At 45.8% G+C, this 19,186-nt stretch overlaps 1 protein-coding gene across 1 annotated transcript in view; it reads right to left on the bottom strand.

Moving 5' to 3' along the window:
• The window catches only part of DRAM1 (DNA damage regulated autophagy modulator 1), a 124,118-nt gene that overhangs the window by 55,307 nt on the left and 49,625 nt on the right, over positions 1-19,186 (bottom strand). Inside the window, exons 2-3 of the mRNA XM_063927808.1 lie at positions 1,130-1,197; positions 49-191 (exon numbers count right to left, since the gene is read on the bottom strand). Coding sequence (XP_063783878.1) covers positions 49-191; positions 1,130-1,197 — 211 coding nt within the window. The remainder of the gene's footprint in view (positions 1-48; positions 192-1,129; positions 1,198-19,186) is intronic.

The raw sequence follows: 19,186 nt of genomic DNA on the forward strand, positions 1-19,186 counted from the left end.
GCTGTTAGGTATGTATAAACCATTGACAACCTATTTTATACTGCTCACCTGAAAGGAAGCCACAATGCCCATCCCGATACAGCCAAGTATTCCAATTAGCAATGATGCCAAGTTGAACCAATTGCCCATAAACGTGCCTCTAGAATTCTGTTCCTGAATTATCCTATATCTGGCATACATTGTTGCAGCACCTGATGTGACAAACACATAAGAAAATTATAACATAGTCATTTAAATACATTTAAATCTACATTTCAAAAAATATTCCCCAAAATAAATGCGAATAGTCTGTAGACAATTTTCCATGTATATCTTTTTATGGGAGGCAATCACGTTGCCAACTGTCATTATCCCACCAGTCAGGATACCCACCATTGAATCCCAACACCCAGTGAAATGCCGGAGGTCCATGCCACCACCCAAGGAGAATAGATTAGTATGGCGACCAAAGGACGTAGCCAGTACTTTGTGGGCCCCATAGCTACATTTTGAACGGGGTCCCATCCCAATGCTTCTATGGAGACACTTCTCTGCAGCAGTTGTTAATTGTATGCCCTGTAATAGTGCCCTAGTTCATTTTCTGAACTATAGTAGAGCCTTATTTAATGTTATATCCCATAGCAGTGCCCTAGTTTCTTTATGAATCGTAGTAGAGCTTAAGTTCACCCTATGTCACATTTCAGAGCTGCCAGTACACATTATGCCGCATAGTATCCCCAAGTCACATTATGATATATAGTGCTCCCTGTTCATATTGTGCCTCATTACAGTGCCCGATTCTTATTAAATAATATTAAAAAATGCCCTCCAGTTCACTTCATTCCACACTACAATGAGCAGTTCCAGGGGCATACCTAGATATATTGCAGGCCCCATGGAAAAAGTTTGAAAGGACCCCTACGTATCACCCAATGGCAAGAAATGTATATAACATATGTAACTTTGACAGGGAAGGTGGGCCCCTTTCAGCTCTGGGCCCCATAACAGCTGCACTGCCTGCACCTATTGTAGCTACGCCCTTGCTGCCAGGATCCCGACAGTCGGGATATCATACTGATTCCCTTTTTATAGCTGGTATATCTAAAGTATCAAAAAGGGTTGAATAGTTCATTTTATAAGAGACACTTACCTAACATAGCAGTCACACTGATCATAAACCCAAACAGTCCACTTTCTGGAATACATGTGCCAGTGTCACTAGATAACAGAGAAAGGTAAATGTATTGCGGCAATAGCTGGAGAAGCACACTCTAGATATAAGGTGAGTACTCAGCCAGAGAGTAGGAATTGCTACTTCTACTGAGATTCCGATCTGTAGTGCAGGTCTATTCCTGGTATAAAGTGTTATTCCTCTTCACAGTACAAGACTGACTATACTTAAAAGTCTACTAAATTGTATTTCCTTTAAAGTTTATAAAGATAACCTGTAATGTTTGGAAGAGACCCTCCCTTTCCATTGCCGAAACACAATGTGCTGGTCTGGAGAACCCCGAATGCCTGTGTGTAGCACTTATCTATAGTACAGTACTTATGTCCTTAAAAGTGTTAAATCAATTTACTGTATTGTGATTTTGGAGATGAAAGACATATAATTAATTAAGGTAGATAGGTAAAAATGTTACTAAGGGCGATTATGTAGAGTTGAATGTAAATCAGTGAATCTGCTCTGCATGCAAATGTGAGAATGCAGAGACTAACAGATTCGTAATATATAATGCAGGTGCAAGTACAGGCTGATGATGAGGACTGGTAGGAAATAAGGCACATATCTACCCATGCTGAGGTGTACGCATCTCCAGATGTATACAGCTTTGCATATGCGTGGAAATATGCTATTTTTCCCTACTTTTTAATTTTTACTTCCAACTCTGCATCAATCCCAAAGTGTCTGCAATGAAATAAGATTACAATTTTACACCTTATTCTAGAATTATAATGTAAATATATCCTGTTTTAGTCCTGATAAAGAAAATGTTTTTATATATAGTCAATTTCTATGTCAGTAGCACCTAATCAGTAGGGGTGCAGATGGGGAAGTGGTGGTAATGGGGGGTGTGCCACAAGTGGCAGAGTGAGGGCACACCAGCAAGGGAACGGGGTATTGTTGCGATTACGAAGAGAAAGGAGAGAGGGCAGGCCAGCAAAAAGTTACCCATGCCAGGAATCATGATCTGCAGCAATAGGCTACACAGCCCCTGTGTCCCCTGTCTCTGTATGGCTCCTTTTCCTCACTGACAGCAGCAGCAGCCTTAGTAGGACCTGCCTGATAGGCTGCTGCTTCCTGAGTGCTGCTGTGTGGCTGTAGCAGGAGAGGAATACAAACAAACACCAACAGGTAAGATAGGGGAAGGGAACGGGAATAGATTATGGTATGTATTAATACACTTTATGAGGTATTAATATATTATGGTAAGTACTGTAGGTAGGTATTATTAGATTATGATATGTATTTTAAGTAAAGGGGGGAAGGGGTTAAAGATTTAATGGGATCAGTTGAAATGAAGTTTTTTTTATGAGACTGAATTAGGGGGTTAATGTACATAGATGGAATTATTTGATGATGTTGGGGTTTTTTAATAATGGGTATTATGTAGATAATTATTGTAAAGGGGTTAATTATATTAATGACATTGAATGGGGTTGTTAAGATGATGATTAAGTAGTTAATACGTTTTGAGGAAGGGTTAGTTCAGAGGTTCTCAAACACAATCCTCAAGGCACCCCAGTGGCCCAGGTTTTAAGTATATCCATGGAATCAGTATTATATACTGGTGGCCGGGATGCCGGCCATCAGTATACTGACAGCGGCATCCTGGCCACCAGTATGCTGGCAGCAGGACGAGCACTAGAAAGCCCCTTGCGGGCTCGCTGCATTTGCCACATGCTTGCTACAGGTTATATTCTCCCTCCATGGGTGTCATGGACACCCACAGGGGGAGAATAGCCTCTGTCACTGGTATTCTGGCGTCTGCGTTTCACCACTTGTTGGGATTCTGGCGCCTGTATTGTGATCGCCAGGATCCCGACTAGCGGTATGCTAACCGCTTCACATATCCATGCTTGGCCACAGGTGAGTTAATTAGCACCTCAGTCAATTTGATTTAACCATCTGTGTTGAGCCATGGATATACCTAAAACCTGCACCTTTGGGGTGCCTTGGGGACTGCATTTGAGAACCTCCTGGGTTAATTTTTGATGAGGTAATGATATTGTACCACAATCAAAAATACTCTATGATTACATTGCGGTCACACTCTTCTGTATTACACTGTGGTCACTGCTGCTTTTTGCATGTTTGACACCGATGTTCTCTGTATTATATGGCAATCACTACGATACTCTGCATTTTAATTAGAGATGTGCGGGTTCGGTTTTACTCTGATTTACTCGGGGCTCGAAACGGCATCTTATTGGATCACGGATGTCACGCGTTTTGGATAGCCGATAAGCAAAACCCGAAATACCCGAGTAAATCTGAGTAAAACCGAACCCGCTCATCTCTAATTTTATGCAGTCACTACAATGCTCAATGTATTCAATCAGAATCAGTTTTATTGGCCAGGTATACTCGCGTATACTAGGAATTGTTTGCAGTTACAATGCATCGCCAAATAACAACATAAAGGGGAGATACAAACGTGATACGTAACATACATGTAGTATACATACTGTACATTCATAACATGCTTTACTATGGGAATACTGTGTAGAATTGCATCTCAGTACGTAGCACCAGACATTTTAGACATCGTTTAGTAGATGAACAGCTAGTGGGAAGAAGCTTTTAGTGGTTCTGGCCATCCTGGTGGGAATGGACCTGTAACACCTGCCTGATGGGAGCATTTCAAACAGGTCATGGCCAGGATGCAGCTTTTCTGCCACAATTTTCCCTGCACGCTTCTTGACTCTGGACAGGTATAGGTCTTGAACAGTGGGGAGATCAGTCCCGACAATCTTTTCAGCTGTCCTCACCACCCTCTGTAGCCTTTGTCTATTTATACTCTCTGGCAGCTCCATACCAGACTGTGATTGATGAGCATAGGACAGACTCCACAACGGCTGTGTAAAGGATGTGCAGTAGATTCTGCGGGATATTGAATTTCTGGAGTTGCCTTAGAAAGAACATTCACTGTTGTGCCTTCCTAATATGGCGACTATGTCTGGTCCCCATTTAAGGTCACGGGATACTTTTGACCCTAGGAATTTAAAGGAGTTGACCCACAACACCACGTGCCGGCAATCACGAGTGGGAGCATGGCAGCAGGTTTCCTTCTGAAGTCCACTACCATCAACCGTTTTGAGGGGATTTAGGTCAAGCGTTTAAAGCAGGAGTGAACCTTACATGTCTACAGCGAGGTGTTGAAGATCCTGGTAAAGATGGGGGCAAGCTAGACAGCGCAGGTCTTCAGGGCAAATGGCGACACGCCGTCTGGGCCTGTGGCTTTCCTGGGTTTGGCTTTTTTTAATATTACTTCTACCTGCCTACCCGCAGAGCTGCACAGTGGGGGGTACTGTGTTCAGATCAGGGGTAGATCTGAGACTGGGGGCTTCCTTCTTGAAACTACAATAGAAGTTATTCAGCTCATCTACCAGATTTTACTGTATGACAGTGGGGTTTGGGGGTTTCTTGTAGCTAGTCATGGCCTGCATGCTTAACCACACTGATGCGGGGTCGATGGTTGAGAGGTTGTTTGTCAGCTTATTGGAGAACTGCCTTTTTGCCTGCCGAATTTCACGTGTCAGGGAGTTTCTGATCCGTTATGGTGATCTCTGCAATGCTTTGTGTATTTTATGGTTGTCATGTAGAATAGCGTCACTTGTATCTACAGGGGAGGTAGGGAAGAGGGGGCACGAGTTGAGTCTTTGCCCCTACACATGGGGCCAAAGAAGCAGCTAAGGTCTGAAATTTGAAACCAATTTAGAAATTAAAACTAACAGAATGTACATGAAATGGGCAATCATGTGTTAATAGCCCTCATAGCTTCACCATTCTATCTCCTGCAAATGAGACATCGCCATTTAAAACAACAGATGAATGAACTTCTCTAGGAACAGAAAAAGCATTATGAAAGTAGTAAATTAGAGAAAGGATCTAAGATGTCCAGCACCAGGGTTGTTGGTCAGACATTTACACTTGGGAGGGAATGTAACAGGGTGTGAAAATCAGGAAGTGGGAGAATTTGAGAGAGTTCTCCTGGGTTTTTTTTTAAGTGGCAAACAATTACATGGAAAAGAAGGTTGATTTTGCCATGTAAATGATTGCTGCTTTAAAAAAAAAAAAAAAAACAGGAGAACTCTCACTTCCTGATTTTCATACCCTATGAAGTTACCACTGATAAGTGCACCTCTCTCGAAGCAGAATAGAGCAAACAAAGACATACATTTCTTAATGTCTCTGCAATGCATACTTGCCTACTCTCCCGGAATGGGCGGGAGGCTCCCGAAAATCGGGTGACCCTCCCGCCCCCCCCTCCCCCCGGAAGAGCAGGCAAGTCTCCCGATTTTTTAGGGGCCCCCCTGCCCCTAAGTGAGTAAAGTGGGCGGTCCGGGCAGTCAATGACGCGATTCTTGCTGAATCGCGTCATCATAGCAACACCCCCTGCTGTATAATGCTGGTAATCGCGGCATTACATAGCAGGGGGCGTGGCTTAAATGAAGTGCCGAGATAACCCCTCCCCTGTTCCGCCTCCGCCCGCCCCTGTTTTGCCTCCGCCCCGCCCCCTATCCGTGTCATAACCCCGCCCCCCTGCTGAGCCGACTTGGCTGCTCTCTCCCGGAGAGAGCAGCCAGGATGTCGGCATGTATGCTGTAATGTTGGTGGCTGTCAGAGACAGTTGGAATGCCAGAACCTGGGGCCATCACTTTAATAGACTCACTGAACTCACAAAGATGATCTGCATCTACAACCAGGATTTTGCACATACGAGTACGGATGTGGGAGAGGGGGTTAGGGTTAGTAATACTCTCCACCAGAAGTTGCTCAGGATTTGCCAAAAGTCATCCAGACATAACGGTCGGACCCAGAAGACACTGCTGGAACCAACAGTGGTTTTTGTGCACACTCAATGGGCGGGATGTACTAATGTACATCGCCGCCCATCGCCGCCCTGCGCCACGATGCTGATCGCATATGTACTAACATATGCGATCAGCATTGCGGAGGACAGCTCTTCCGATAAGAGCTGTCCTCCGCGATGCAGAGCGGCAGCCTGACTTCCGGGATTCGGCCCCAGAAGTCAGCCTGCGCATGCGCGGGGTGACGGGGGCGGCCGCAGGGAATGCTGGGAGGGATCCGATCGGATCCCTCACACAGCGCCGCGGAGAGAAGCCCGTAGGGGTATATGCAATTGCGGTCGAATTCCCGAAATTGTCGAAAAACTGGACTTTTTCGCCAAAAAAAAAAATCGACAATGCAATTCAGTACTTTCCGTCAAAAAAACGGACTTTAAAAATTCGACTTTTTGATATTCGACATTTGTCAAATTCGACTTTTCTGCAATGGTCCAAATGCGGCAATTCGACAAAAGTATATTCAATTGAAGTTTGGAAATTCGACAACAGTGCTTTTAGACAGTAAATTCGTCATTTTCAATCCGCCACACTTTGGTGGGTGAATCTAATAAAAAAAATTTAAAACATGTTTTTTTTGGTGTTTTTTTTATTGGTAATAGCATATCTATTTATATTAGAAGGGATTAGGTACTTGGTTTGTCTTTTTGAGAGGCACAAGTATTATTTATATATTTAAATTTTTTTATTTATTTTTTAGATGGAATGGTAAAATCCCGGAAAAAAATGGCGTGGGGTCCCCACTCCAAAGCATAACCAGCCTCGGGCTCTTTGAGCCGGTCCTGGTTCTAAAAATCCGGGGGAAAAATGGACAGGGGATCCCCCGTATTTTTAAAACCAGCACCGGGCTCTGCGCCTGGTGCTGGTGCAAAAAATACGGGGGACAAAAAGAGTAGGGGTCCCCCATATTTTTTACACCAGCATCGGGCTCCACTAGCTGGACAGATAATGCCACAGCCGGGGGTCACTTTTATACAGCGCCCTGCGGCCGTGGCATTAAATATCCAACTAGTCACCCCTGGCCGGGGTACCCTGGGGGAGTGGGGACCCCTTCAATCAAGGGGTCCCCCCCCAGCCACCCAAGGGCCAGGGGTGAAGCCCGAGGCTGTCCCCCTCATCCAAGGGCTGCGGATGGGGGGCTGATAGCCTTGAGAAAATGACAAGAATATTGTTTTTTCCTGTAGTACTACAAGTCCCAGAAAGCCTCCCCCGCAAGCTGGTACTTGGAGAACCACAAGTACCAGCATGCGGGAGAAAAACGGGCCCGCTGGTACCTGTAGTACTACTGGAAAAAAAATACCCAAATAAAAACAGGACACACACACCTTGAGAGTAAAACTTTATTGCACACCTGCCGACTGCCACATCTCCTGATCCGACGATCCGGGGTACCTGTGAATAAAATTATACTCACCTCAATCCAGTGTCCAGATATAAATCTTCGTACTTGGCAAAACAAATAAACGAACACCCGGACCAGCTGACTGAAAGGGGTCCCATGTTTTCACATGGGACCCCTTTCCCCGAATGCCGGGACCCCACGTGACTCCTGTCACAGAGGTCCCTTCAGCCAATCAGGAAGCGCTACTTCGTTGCACTCACCTGATTGGCTGTATGCGCGTGTGAGCACAGACAGCGCATCGCACAGCTCCCTCCATTACTTTCAATGGTGGGAACTTTGCCGTCAGCAGTGGGGTTACCTGACCGCGGGTGACCTCACCGCTGACGCAAAGTTCCCACCATTGAGTATAATGGAGAGGCTTTGCGATGCGCTGTCTGACAGCCAGACGTGCAGCCAATCAGCAGAGTGCCAGGACGTTGCGTTCGCTGATTGGCTTAAGAGACCTTTCTGTGACAGCAGTCACGGGGGGGGTCTCTGCATTCGGGGAAAGGGGTCCCATGTGAAAACATGGGACCCCTTTCAGTCCGCTGGTCCGGGTGTTCGTTTATTTGTTTTGCCAAGTACGAGGATTTATATCTGGACACTGGATTGAGGTGAGTATAATTTTATTCACAGGTACCCCGGATCGTCGGATCAGGAGACGTGGCAGTCGGCGGGTCAACATAGGTAAGTATGTGTGTGTCGGCAGGTGTGCAATAAAGTTTTACTCTCAAGGTGTGTGTGTGTCCTGTTTTTATTTGGGTATTTTTTTTCCAGTAGTACTACAGGTACCAGCGGGCCCGTTTTTCTCCCGCATGCTGGTACTTGTGGTTCTCCAAGTACCAGCTTGCGGGGAGGCTTGCTGGGACTTGTAGTACTACAGGAAAAAACAATATTCTTGTCATTTTTGCTGAATCGCGTCATCATAGCAACACCCCCTGCTGTATAATGCTGGTAATCGCGGCATTACATAGCAGGGGGCGTGGCTTAGATGAAGTGCCGAGATAACCCCTCCCCTGTTCCGCCTCCGCCCGCCCCTGTTTTGCCTCCACCCCGCCCCCTATCCGTGTCATAACCCCGCCCCCCTGCTGAGCCGACTTGGCTGCTCTCTCCCGGAGAGAGCAGCCAGGATGTCGGCATGTATGCTGTAATGTTGGTGGCTGTCAGAGACAGTTGGAATGCCAGAACCTGGGGCCATCACTTTAATAGACTCACTGAACTCACAAAGATGATCTGCATCTACAACCAGGATTTTGCACATACGAGTACGGATGTGGGAGAGGGGGTTAGGGTTAGTAATACTCTCCACCAGAAGTTGCTCAGGATTTGCCAAAAGTCATCCAGACATAACGGTCGGACCCAGAAGACACTGCTGGAACCAACAGTGGTTTTTGTGCACACTCAATGGGCGGGATGTACTAATGTACATCGCCGCCCATCGCCGCCCTGCGCCACGATGCTGATCGCATATGTACTAACATATGCGATCAGCATTGCGGAGGACAGCTCTTCCGATAAGAGCTGTCCTCCGCGATGCAGAGCGGCAGCCTGACTTCCGGGATTCGGCCCCAGAAGTCAGCCTGCGCATGCGCGGGGTGACGGGGGCGGCCGCAGGGAATGCTGGGAGGGATCCGATCGGATCCCTCACACAGCGCCGCGGAGAGAAGCCCGAATGGGTATATGCAATTGCGGTCGAATTCCCGAAATTGTCGAAAAACTGGACTTTTTCGCCAAAAAAAAAAATCGACAATGCAATTCAGTACTTTCCGTCAAAAAAACGGACTTTAAAAATTCGACTTTTTGAAATTCGACATTTGTCAAATTCGACTTTTCTGCAATGGTCCAAATGCGGCAATTCGACAAAAGTATATTCAATTGAAGTTTGGAAATTCGACAACAGTGCTTTTAGACAGTAAATTCGTCATTTTCAATCCGTCACACTTTGGTGGGTGAATCTAATAAAAAAAAATTAAAACATGTTTTTTTTATTGGTAATAGCATATCTATTTATATTAGAAGGGATTAGGTACTTGGTTTGTCTTTTTGAGAGGCACAAGTATTATTTATATATTTAAATTATTTATTTATTTATTTTAGATGGAATGGTAAAATCCCGGAAAAAAATGGCGTGGGGTCCCCCCTCCAAAGCATAACCAGCATCGGGCTCTTTAAGCCGGTCCTGGTTCTAAAAATCCGGGGGGAAAATGGACAGGGGATCCCCCGTATTTTTAAAACCAGCACCGGGCTCTGCGCCTGGTGCTGGTGCAAAAAATACGGGGGACAAAAAGAGTAGGGGTCCCCCATATTTTTTACACCAGCATCGGGCTCCACTAGCTGGACAGATAATGCCACAGCCGGGGGTCACTTTTATACAGCGCCCTGCGGCCGTGGCATTAAATATCCAACTAGTCACCCCTGGCCGGGGTACCCTGGGGGAGTGGGGACCCCTTCAATCAAGGGGTCCCCCCCCAGCCACCCAAGGGCCAGGGGTGAAGCCCGAGGCTGTCCCCCCCATCCAAGGGCTGCGGATGGGGGGCTGATAGCCTTGAGAAAATGACAAGAATATTGTTTTTTCCTGTAGTACTACAAGTCCCAGAAAGCCTCCCCCGCAAGCTGGTACTTGGAGAACCACAAGTACCAGCATGCGGGAGAAAAACGGGCCCGCTGGTACCTGTAGTACTACTGGAAAAAAATACCCAAATAAAAACAGGACACACACACCTTGAGAGTAAAACTTTATTGCACACCTGCCGACTGCCACATCTCCTGATCCGACGATCCGGGGTACCTGTGAATAAAATTATACTCACCTCAATCCAGTGTCCAGATATAAATCCTCGTACTTGGCAAAACAAATAAACGAACACCCGGACCAGCGGACTGAAAGGGGTCCCATGTTTTCACATGGGACCCCTTTCCCCGAATGCCGGGACCCCACGTGACTCCTGTCACAGAGGTCCCTTCAGCCAATCAGGAAGCGCTACTTCGTTGCACTCACCTGATTGGCTGTATGCGCGTGTGAGCACAGACAGCGCATCGCACAGCTCCCTCCATTACTTTCAATGGTGGGAACTTTGCCGTCAGCGGTGGGGTTATCTGACCGCGGGTGACCTCACCGCTGACGCAAAGTTCCCACCATTGAGTATAATGGAGAGGCTTTGCGATGCGCTGTCTGACAGCCAGACGTGCAGCCAATCAGCAGAGTGCCAGGACGTTGCGTTCGCTGATTGGCTTAAGAGACCTTTCTGTGACAGCAGTCACGTGGGGGGTCTCTGCATTCGGGGAAAGGGGTCCCATGTGAAAACATGGGACCCCTTTCAGTCCGCTGGTCCGGGTGTTCGTTTATTTGTTTTGCCAAGTACGAGGATTTATATCTGGACACTGGATTGAGGTGAGTATAATTTTATTCACAGGTACCCCGGATCGTCGGATCAGGAGACGTGGCAGTCGGCGGGTCAACATAGGTAAGTATGTGTGTGTCGGCAGGTGTGCAATAAAGTTTTACTCTCAAGGTGTGTGTGTCCTGTTTTTATTTGGGTATTTTTTTTCCAGTAGCACTACAGGTACCAGCGGGCCCGTTTTTCTCCCGCATGCTGGTACTTGTGGTTCTTCAAGTACCAGCTTGCGGGGAGGCTTGCTGGGACTTGTAGTACTACAGGAAAAAACAATATTCTTGTCATTTTCTCAAGGCTATCAGCCCCCCATCCGCAGCCCTTGGATGGGGGGGACAGCCTCGGGCTTCACCCCTGGCCCTTGGGTGGCTGGGGGGGGGACCCCTTGATTGAAGGGGTCCCCACTCCCCCAGGGCACCCCGGCCAGGGGTGACTAGTTGGATATTTAATGCCACGGCCGCAGGGCGCTGTATAAAAGTGACCCCCGGCTGTGGCATTATCTGTCCAGCTAGTGGAGCCCGATGCTGATGTAAAAAATACGGGGGACCCCTACTCTTTTTGTCCCCCGTATTTTTTGCACCAGGCGCAGAGCCCGGTGCTGGTTTTAAAAATACGGGGGATCCCCTGTCCATTTCCCCCCCGGATTTTTAGAACCAGGACCGGCTCGAAGAGCCCGAGGCTGGTTATGTTTTGGAGTGGGGACCCCACGCAATTTTTTTCGTGTTTTTACCCGTTTTTTTAAAATGGAACAAAATCCGTCAAATCGGCCGTTTTTCATCAGCGGGACTGTCGAATCCGTTTTTTATTGAATATGGTCAATTTCGGCACCCACTTGCCGAAATTAGACGGTCGAATTGTGTCGAATTAAAAAACGGCCGAAAAATTGCCGCGATTCGCCGCAAATTGCAAATACCCCATAGGCTTCTATGGACTATCGCCAGCTAAAAGCTGGCGAACCCCGCCGCGGCGCTGACCTGGCGGCCGGGGGATAGTGGGCGGGATGTACTAATGTACATCGCCGCCCTGCGCCGCCCTGCGCCACGATGCTGATCGCATATGTACTAACATATGCGATCAGCATTGCGGAGGACAGCTCTTCCGATAAGAGCTGTCCTCCGTGATGCACAGCGGCAGCCTGACTTCCGGGATTCGGCCCCAGAAGTCAGTCTGCGCATGCGTGGGGTGACGGGGGTGGCCGCAGGGCATGCTGGGAGGGATCCGATCGGATCCCTCACACAGCGCCGCGGAGAGAAGCCCATAGGCTTCTATGGACTATCGCCAGCTAAAGCTGGCGAACCCCGCCGCGGCGCTGACCTGGCGGCCGGGGGATAGTACATCAGGAAAATGCGGTAAACAGGGGGTTTACTGCATTTTCCGCTTAGTACATCCCGCCCAGTGGAACATATGCGTCGTAGAGGTTTTCAGGACTATTTGCTATGCGCAGTAGCAAATAATAGCTCTATTGCACTAACATCGGCATTGCAACAACTTTACCTCTGGATCAGGCCCAGAGTGCAGTAACAATTACATCATATGGAACTCTACATTGTAAGCTCTAACCTGCAGGGCTCTCCCTATTATTATATGTCTCACACCTGCACATTTTCCTTAAACCTTGTATGTCCTTGTTCTGTCTCTGTGTGATTAGTTTTGTTTGTCAGATTAGAAATAAACAATGATTATGACAGGCACATTGAAAGAATGGGGAAAGTTCTGTCTACAGCATTACTAGCCAAACGGATTAGTTATATTAGACATTTAGACAGCATGCATGTTCAATCACAATGATCCTGCATTTGTGTGTGTTCAGGTATCCCCCAGAAGATGCCCAGGAGCTTCTCTTCTATTCTATCCAGTATGCCCAAATGTATTTCTCCTCTTTTCATTTGGATCTCTAAACAATGCTAATATTCTACATGTTCAGAAAGAGTGTATAATCTTCTCTTCTCAGAGTCACCAACTCCCCTCAGATCTCACTCATCATCAATAATGACATAAATTCCTCAGCTTTAACTACATCAACACCATCATGCCTACATCCATATTCAAATATTCTCCATTGTTTCCTGTAAGATCTGCCTCTGACCTATGTCTAGCCCTCAGTGGCAGAACTACCACCAGTGCAAGGGGCCCAAAGCCAGCGGCATGTAATGAGTCAAATTGACTCATTACATGCCACCTGCCACTGTGTGCTGCGGGCCAATGAAGAGAAGAGGAGCAGCAGAGCGCAGGGATGCAGCCACGGGGAGAAAGAGGAGGAGGGAGGGGGACTCGGGAGCTGTCTGCCGTAATGTGTAAAAGGTGGACTTTGTCTGCTCTAATGTGTAAAAAGAGGACGCTCTCTGCCGTAATGTGTAAAAAAGGAGGACTGTCTGCCGTAATGTGTAAAAAAGGAGGACTGTCTGCCGTAATGTGTAAAAAAGGGACTCTGTCTGCCGTAATGTGTAAAAAGGGGGACGCTGTCTGTCGTAATATGTAAAAAAAGGGGACGCTGTCTGCCGTAATATGTAAAAAAAAAGGGGACGCTGTCTGCCGTAATATGTAAAAAGGGGGACTCTGCCGTAATGTGTAAAAAGGGTAATTCTCTGCCATAATGTGAAAACAGGGGACGCTGTCTGCCATAATGTGTAAAAAGGGGACGCTGTCTGCCGTAATGTGTAAAAGGTGGACTCTGTCTGCCATAATGTGTAAAAATGGGACGCTGTCTGCCGTAATGTGTAAAAAAGGGGACTCTGTATGCCGTAATGTGTAAAAAGGGGAATCTGTTTGCCGTAATGTGTAAAAAGGGGAATTTGTTCACCGTAATGTGTAAAAAGGGACGCTGTCTGCCGTAATGTGTAAAAAGGGGAATCTGTCCGCCATAATGTTTAAAAAGTGAACTCTGTCTTAATGTGTAAAAAGGGGCTCTACCTGGTGTAGTGGCGCTACTGTGCAGCGTAATTTGAATAATGGAGACTACTGTGCACCGTAATATGAATTGGTATTATTTTGTGGCCTTCCCCGTGAAACTATGCCCCTAGATTTTTTTCCGCAACACCTACGGCACGCACTACCCTGTTTTACATAAAGGGATGGATGGGGCGTCGATGCCGTTTCTTGCACACAGCGCTAATATGTCTAGTTACGACACTGTTGCTAGTTATCCATTTCCCTGGCCCTGAGCAGGTCACCCTCACCAGATCCTCTCCAGCACAGTGCCCCCATTGCATCCAAATAATCACCCCCTCTCCACATCCTAAATCTAGGACACATCCACATCCTAAACCTGAACGGATCCCATCTGTATGTGTATCTCTACCCTGTTATGACCTTCTGTACTCTGCATCCCTGAGTGCCGCTGAATATTGTATATGTATGTGTATATATATATATATATATATATATATATATATGTATATATATATATATATATATATATATATGTGTATATATATATATATACACACACACACCTGCGTGGCCTGCAATGCCATTTTTTAAATAATATACCACTATCTATACATTATATATATATATATATATATATATATATAGCACAAACAGCCCAGCACTCCCACAAGTGGCAATGCGCCCCGGTGCCCTCAGGAGTATTGACACAAAACTGAAGAAACTGCGGCACTCAGGGACTGGTAGAAAAGTCAATGTATTAAGCAATACAAAACATCCATCGACGTTTCGGGGAATCCAACCCCTTTCTAAAGATGGGCAACTATCAAAAAGACTTTTTGATACTTGCACATCTTGAGAAAGGGATTGGATTCCCCGAAACGTCGATGGATGTTTTGTATTGCTTAATACATTGACTTTTCTACCAGTCCCTGAGTGCCGCAGTTTCTTCAGTTTTGTATATATATATATATATATATATATATATATATATATATATATATAAAATAAATAAGATAGAGAATGTGCAAGCGCCACAAATGTTGTAAATACACCCAACTATAAACACTCCCAAAGATTTTGGGCGTCTGCCGTCCCTTAAGTATGCAGTAGTGGTAATTTACTGTAGTGATGGTTTATGAGAAAATGGTATAAGGGTTCTGGCGACCACCGGTGTGTTAAAAATATGTATCAGTCCATGTATATAATAAAATAAGATATACAAATTTATTTGGTACAGATAAAATACAAATAGAATGATAATAAAAAATGTATAATGCTAAAAAAAAAAATTTGTTTTAAAAAAGTAGGAGGAGGGGGTGGATTGTGTTCTAAAAACACATAGACAAGTTTCTAAGACCAAAAGCTACAGAAATAAATATATAAATATATAAATAAGTAATAGATGTTCAATAACTAGAATAAATAACGGAGAGTCTTAACTTTTAGGTAGAGGGTCACAGAGGGAGAGCCCAACGCGTTTCGTCCTGATGACTTCTTCAAGGGGAACTGGTGTGCTGGGATAGGGTCTCTATATATACCCTCTACAATCAGTCAGTAATTGCTGATGTCACTTCCTGTTTCAGGACAGGTCAATTGTTTGTATCTAGATATATTGTTAAGAATACATGGATGAATATACATTACTCTATGGGGGACCATTCATATCTAGTAATATGCTAAGATTCATGAAACGATGAGAATAAAGTGTTTAGAAAACGTATAATCAAACTGGAGTGCGGCACTTCCGCCACACTTCCGGTATCGGACATGTCTATAATGCGCATGTGCAGGTTACGTTTGTACTTCTATTGCCGGAGTGCGGCATTTCCGCCCCACTTCCGGTATCGTGCTCATCTGGAATGCGCACGTGTCGTGTGAGATCTTCTTCTCCAGCTGCGTCATCGTCCTTATCCCGGAACCGGAAGTCCGCTTACGTCAGGTGTCTGTTGTGTTGTTGACCAGGAACTCCTCCTGTGAACCGCATATAGGCCCGCACTCAATGTAATTTATGCCGGAAGCGGACGTGCAGTGTATAGATGGCTTCTAGTCCAGTAAATTCATGGTCCATGCCTCGTTCTGAGTTCTGATGCATAGTGGAACGCATCATGCATTCTGATAGAACAGTTCACAGATGCCATTGTGATCCGTAGTACATATGTAGAATGTAAATAAAAACAGTTTCAATTATCATATAATGGTTAAGACTTTTGATACTTGCACATCTTGAGAAAGGGGTTGGATTCCCCGAAACGTCGATGGATGTTTTGTATTGCTTAATACATTGACTTTTCTACCAGTCCCTGAGTGCCGCAGTTTCTTCAGTTTTGTATATATATATATATATATATATATATATATATATATATATATAAATTACGGGAGCATGCAAATAATCCCTAATTTGGAGTTTGGGGTGAGCTTGGACGGGATGAGAGGGAAAGGAAGGGGGCAAAGCATTTTGTTGCACCTAGGCCCACCGCTCGCTAGTTCCACCACTGCTACCACTTTCTTGTTCTTAGCTCTGATAATTTCCTACTAAAACACAAGCTCTCTCTGAAGAAGGGTCCTACCTCGTACTTGCCAACTTTTGTGTCTCCTCTCCAGTAGAGGAGACACTGCTGGCTACTTCCAGGAACGCTACAGGGCTCTCATGTCAGGACAAAATGCCGTGATTTGCAGGTCTGCACGTTACAACTATTACAACTGCCAATACTTGCCTACTCTTCTGGATCGGCCTGGAGGCTCACAAAAATCGGGTGTCACTCCCGTCCAACCGGAAAGTAAAGCAAGACTCCCGAAGTCGGCCGGAGCCCCTGCACCACCACTATAGTGAGTGGTCTAGGGATTCAGCTGTGAATTGTGTCATTGTAGCCCCGCCCTCGCTTTGCAATACCGTAATGTGGGCATTGCATATTGGGGGGCGTGGCCGTAATGGCGCTATCGCGTCTCCATGCCCTCAGACTACCCCCTTTTTCAGAGCACCCCACCCCCGTTCAGCCGACCTAGCTGCTCCCTCGCAGAAGGAGCAGCCTGAAAGTCAGCAAGCCTGCATCTGCCCCAACTGCAGTGCAACATGGTTTTGCCCAGGTGCAGAGTTTACTTTTTTTTTTTTGCTTTACTTACCAATCAGAATCAGGCCCTGTATCTGCTGAAATAAACTGATGTGATGTGTAATTATGCCACCAGTTCAGCAGAAGTTAAAAAGCTGTAGCTCCAGCTTAAAATGTTCTCTTCCCACTACCACATTTATTCCATTCCCAGAAATCAATAATCCATCTATTAACGCTTGGATATTATTTTCTTATTACAGGCTTCAGTTGACACAGTGGGAACCAACAGCAGATATACCGCTGGTGCAGTTGGTCGGTGCATTGCACCGGGCCCTATCGTAGTTAAGGGGCCCGGATCTGACAGCATCACAGTGAGTCACATTGAGTCTATATGCTGCAGCTCACTGCTGCACAGTGCTGGAGGCCACCAGTGTCTAAGCTGCAAAGCTACTGACTGTGCTGTGGACCAAGCTGGAAGGGGAGGCAGTCCCTTCTTCTACCCACTCCTCCCCTTAAAGCAACATTGCATGGTTACCGTGACAGCAGTCAGTAGCAACTGCTACTGGGTCAAGTTGCCTGGCGTGTGTGTGTGTGTGTGTGTGTGTGTGTGTGTGTGTGTTTGAAGTTTTGGGACACCTCACACACAACTCCCAGATGCAAGACCATCATGCAGGACCTATTTGCCTTAAATAAGGAGTGGGGCTTTGCAGGGGTATGTGCCTGGTGTGGTCCCTGGTATTGGGATGCCGAGGGAGCCCTTGGGGCAGAAAGATGGGTCTGTTGTCACCCTTGGAATTAACTATGGGGAACAATTATCATGGATCACATAGTGTAGCGTATATGGAGGAATGTAGTGCGGTATAGGAATACGCTGCTGTGGAGGGATCATGTCATAGAATTTTATCAGCAGATAAGAACCACTTGGCCCATCTAGTCTGCCCCTTTTTTTTTTTTTTTTTTTAATCTCTAACCTTAATTGATCCTTATTTCTTTGTAAGGATATCCTTATGTCTATCCCATGCATGTTTAAATTGCTCTACTGTCTTAGCCTCTACCACCTCCGATGGGAGGCTATTCCACTTGTCCACTACCCTTTCTGTGAAGTAATTTTTCCGCAAATTTCCCCTGAACCTCCCCCCCCTCCAGTCTCAGTGCATGTCCTCGTGTCCTATTGCTTCTCTTCATTTGGAGAATGTTTCCCTCCTGGACTTTGTTAAAACCCTTGATATATTTGAAAGTTTCTATCATGTCCCCCCTTTCCCTTCTCTGCTCCAAACTATACATATTGAGATTTCTTAGTCTTTCTGGGTATGTTTTGTGATGTAGGCCATGCACCATTTTAGTTGCCCTTCTTTGTACAGTTTCTAATGTATTAATATCCTTTTGAAGATATGGCCTCCAGAATTGAACACAGTATTCTAGATGAGGCCGTACCAATGACCTATACAGTGGCATTATTACTTCTTTCTTTCTGCTGCTGATTCCTCTCCCAATGCAGCCAAGCATCTGACTAGCCTTCCTCATTGCTTTGTTACATTGCTTACCTGCCTTTAAGTCATCTGAAATAGTGACTCCTAGATCCCTTTCCTCCTCAGTAGTTTCCAGTATAGTGCCATTAATACTATATTTAGCCTTTGGATTTTTGAGACCCAAGTGCATGATTTTGCATTTTTTGGCATTAAACTGTAATTGCCACACTCTTGACCATTCCTCTAGTCTACCTAGATCCTCAATCATTTGTTTTACCCCACCTGGTGTGTCTACCCTGTTGCATACCTTTGTGTCATCTGCAAAAAGGCATACTTTCCCTTTAATGCCATTTGCAATGTCACCAATAAAGATATTAAAAAGCACTGGTCCAAGTACAGATCCCTGGGGTACTCCACTGGTAACATTTCCCTCCTGTGAATGCACTCCATTTACCACAACTCTCTGTTTTCTATCCTTCAACCAAGATCTTATCCATTCAATAATCCTAATATCCAATCCCAAACTTTCAAGTTTATTTAGCAGTCTGCGATGTGGAACAGTGTCAAAAGCCTTACTAAAGTCTAGATAAGCTATATCCATGGCTCCACCTTTATCCATCACTTTAGTCACACAGTCAGTGAGACACTGTGGGCATTTGGGGTACATTTGGGGTACACAAGGAGGCACATGGGAAAATGCTGCTGTGGAGGGAGCACAGGCACTCCTTAGATCAACCTACTAAACGCCTTGTTTTTCTTTAGCGGGAAGGGAGGGAGTGGCAGGCTTGTCGGTGGGGGGCCAAATTAGTTTTGCTCCTGGGCCCACCACTCTCTAGTTCCGCCACAGGTGAGAACTAAACAATAACATTGTAATCATTTGAAAAGACATTTGCGTGTTACCAGTAAGAGGATCTGCTTTGTGGTCTACGTTGTTTT

This window comes from Pseudophryne corroboree, chromosome 6 (assembly GCF_028390025.1).
Source record: "Pseudophryne corroboree isolate aPseCor3 chromosome 6, aPseCor3.hap2, whole genome shotgun sequence".
Classification (NCBI taxonomy): Eukaryota; Metazoa; Chordata; class Amphibia; order Anura; family Myobatrachidae; genus Pseudophryne; species Pseudophryne corroboree.